The sequence below is a fragment of the Bufo gargarizans genome, chromosome 2 (genome assembly GCF_014858855.1).
Source record: "Bufo gargarizans isolate SCDJY-AF-19 chromosome 2, ASM1485885v1, whole genome shotgun sequence".
NCBI classification, from domain to species: domain Eukaryota; kingdom Metazoa; phylum Chordata; class Amphibia; order Anura; family Bufonidae; genus Bufo; species Bufo gargarizans.
The window spans coordinates 145,135,084-145,136,882 of NC_058081.1; the positions used below are offsets into that span (position 1 = coordinate 145,135,084).

Genomic DNA, 1,799 nt, shown 5'->3' on the forward strand with positions numbered 1-1,799 from the left:
ACCTCCTCCTTGTACAACTGTGCTCAGAATGAACAATGATTTCAATGAATAAATTACAAGTTTTTCAGAATTTATCGCCATATAACTATATATCTGTATGCTCAGCTCCTCCTGCTCCATCTGCCTGCCGATTACATTGCATTTATGAGGACAAATTATTTTTAAAGATGTCATTAATCTTGAGTTTGACATGTCTTTTTTTTAGGAAATAATTGAATTTGACATGTAATGACAATTCTGTAACATGTTGTGCCCTACCAGCCTACCAGAAGTTAACGTATTGCCAGCTGTGTGTTACCAGTTGAAGATGTGCCCCTACACAGTCTGACACAATAAAAACACAATACTTGTTAAAGTATGTTCCACAAAATGACAAAAATGGAGCACAGGGCTGCCGTTTGTGTGTGTTTAAATAAATAAATAAAAGCAAATCCTACTTTTGGTAGGTACTAACCACTGCTTATCAGGAACACCCCACAAAACCTGCCATTTTGGCAGTACTGTCACTAAGTCATCTAGCAATCACAATTTGGCCCTTGTCAAAGTGGTAGTTGACTGGGCAGATATGATTAAATCATCATTTGTGCCATAACACAATCTTCTTTCCTGTGGTTTCTATCAGCGCTAATTTTACATCTTTGTTTCTTAAAGTGTAAATCAGAGGATTTAGCATTGGGGTTATAACACTGTAGAACAAGGTGGCCATTATGTCATAGCTCGAGACATAAATCTTTCCAGGTCTCAAATAGATAAAGAAGCCGGTGCCATAAAATAAGGCCACCACAATAACATGTGAAGCACAAGTGGAAAAGGCTTTTCTTCTCCCGGTAGTTTTACGAATCTTCATTATGCTGAAAATTATATTGACATATGTTATTAAAATGACATAAAATGGGAATACCACAATCACTAAAGCACAGACGAAAAGGATGGTCTTATTAAGAGATGTATCTGCACAAGCCAGCTCTAGTAATTTGGGCACCTCACAGAAAAAGTTTTTCACTACATTCGCCCCACAAAAAGGTAGTTGTAATGTATACACTGTGTTTATTAGTGAGGTTATTATGCCTCCAACCCAAGAGGTAGTTGTCATCCTAATGCACAAAGCAGGATGCATGATATTAGTGTAACGTAAGGGGCTGCATATAGCCACATACCGGTCATAGGCCATTGATAGCAACAGTAAACACTCTGTGCTTCCTAGAGAAAGATGAAGGAACATTTGGGTTACACAGCCATTATAGGATATCGTTTTCTTCACTGATAGGAAGTTAATGAGCATCTTAGGAACTACACATGAAGTATAAGAGATGTCTAAAAAAGAGAGATTTCTCAAAAAGAAGTACATCGGAGTGTGGAGTCGAGGGTTTGTACTACTGATCCAGATAATTACTATGTTACCAATTAGAGAAACAATGTAACATGTAAGGAATACAATAAATAATAATATCTGCAGGTCCTGTCTGCTGGTTAGTCCTAGAAGGACAAACTCAACCACCGTGGTGAAATTCCTTGTGACCATTTTGCGAGCCTTAAGGCAATGTTGAATATTATGTCAATGACACGATGCTGCAATGACAAAGGTTTACAATTCTATCACTTAAAATAAGGCATTCAAAAAGTTATTAGTAAAATCTGCATAATAGCTAGAGCAACAGCAAGTTGTACCATTAAAGTGATTTTTTCTGTCCATGACGCTTCTTTGCTGATTAACTTTATTATAATATAGATTTATATTTGTCTGGGCTTTGTGCTCCCCTTCATTTACTGCATTGTGGTTTCTTGCAGCTGCCACTAGA

At 37.1% G+C, this 1,799-nt stretch overlaps 1 protein-coding gene across 1 annotated transcript; it reads right to left on the reverse strand.

Annotated features, from left to right (window-relative positions):
• Positions 1-577: 577 nt before the first annotated feature.
• Positions 578-1,522, reverse strand: LOC122925711 (putative olfactory receptor 2B8). The gene has a single exon (XM_044277056.1). It carries the CDS (start codon positions 1,520-1,522, stop codon positions 578-580), a length of 945 nt encoding a protein of 314 aa, XP_044132991.1.
• Between the last annotated feature and the right edge of the window lie 277 nt (positions 1,523-1,799).

Excerpts from the sequence above, each read along its gene's own strand:
- LOC122925711 (XM_044277056.1), bottom strand. The coding sequence starts at position 1,522 with ATGGTCACAAGGAATTTCACCACGGTGGTTGAGTTTGTCCTTCTAGGA.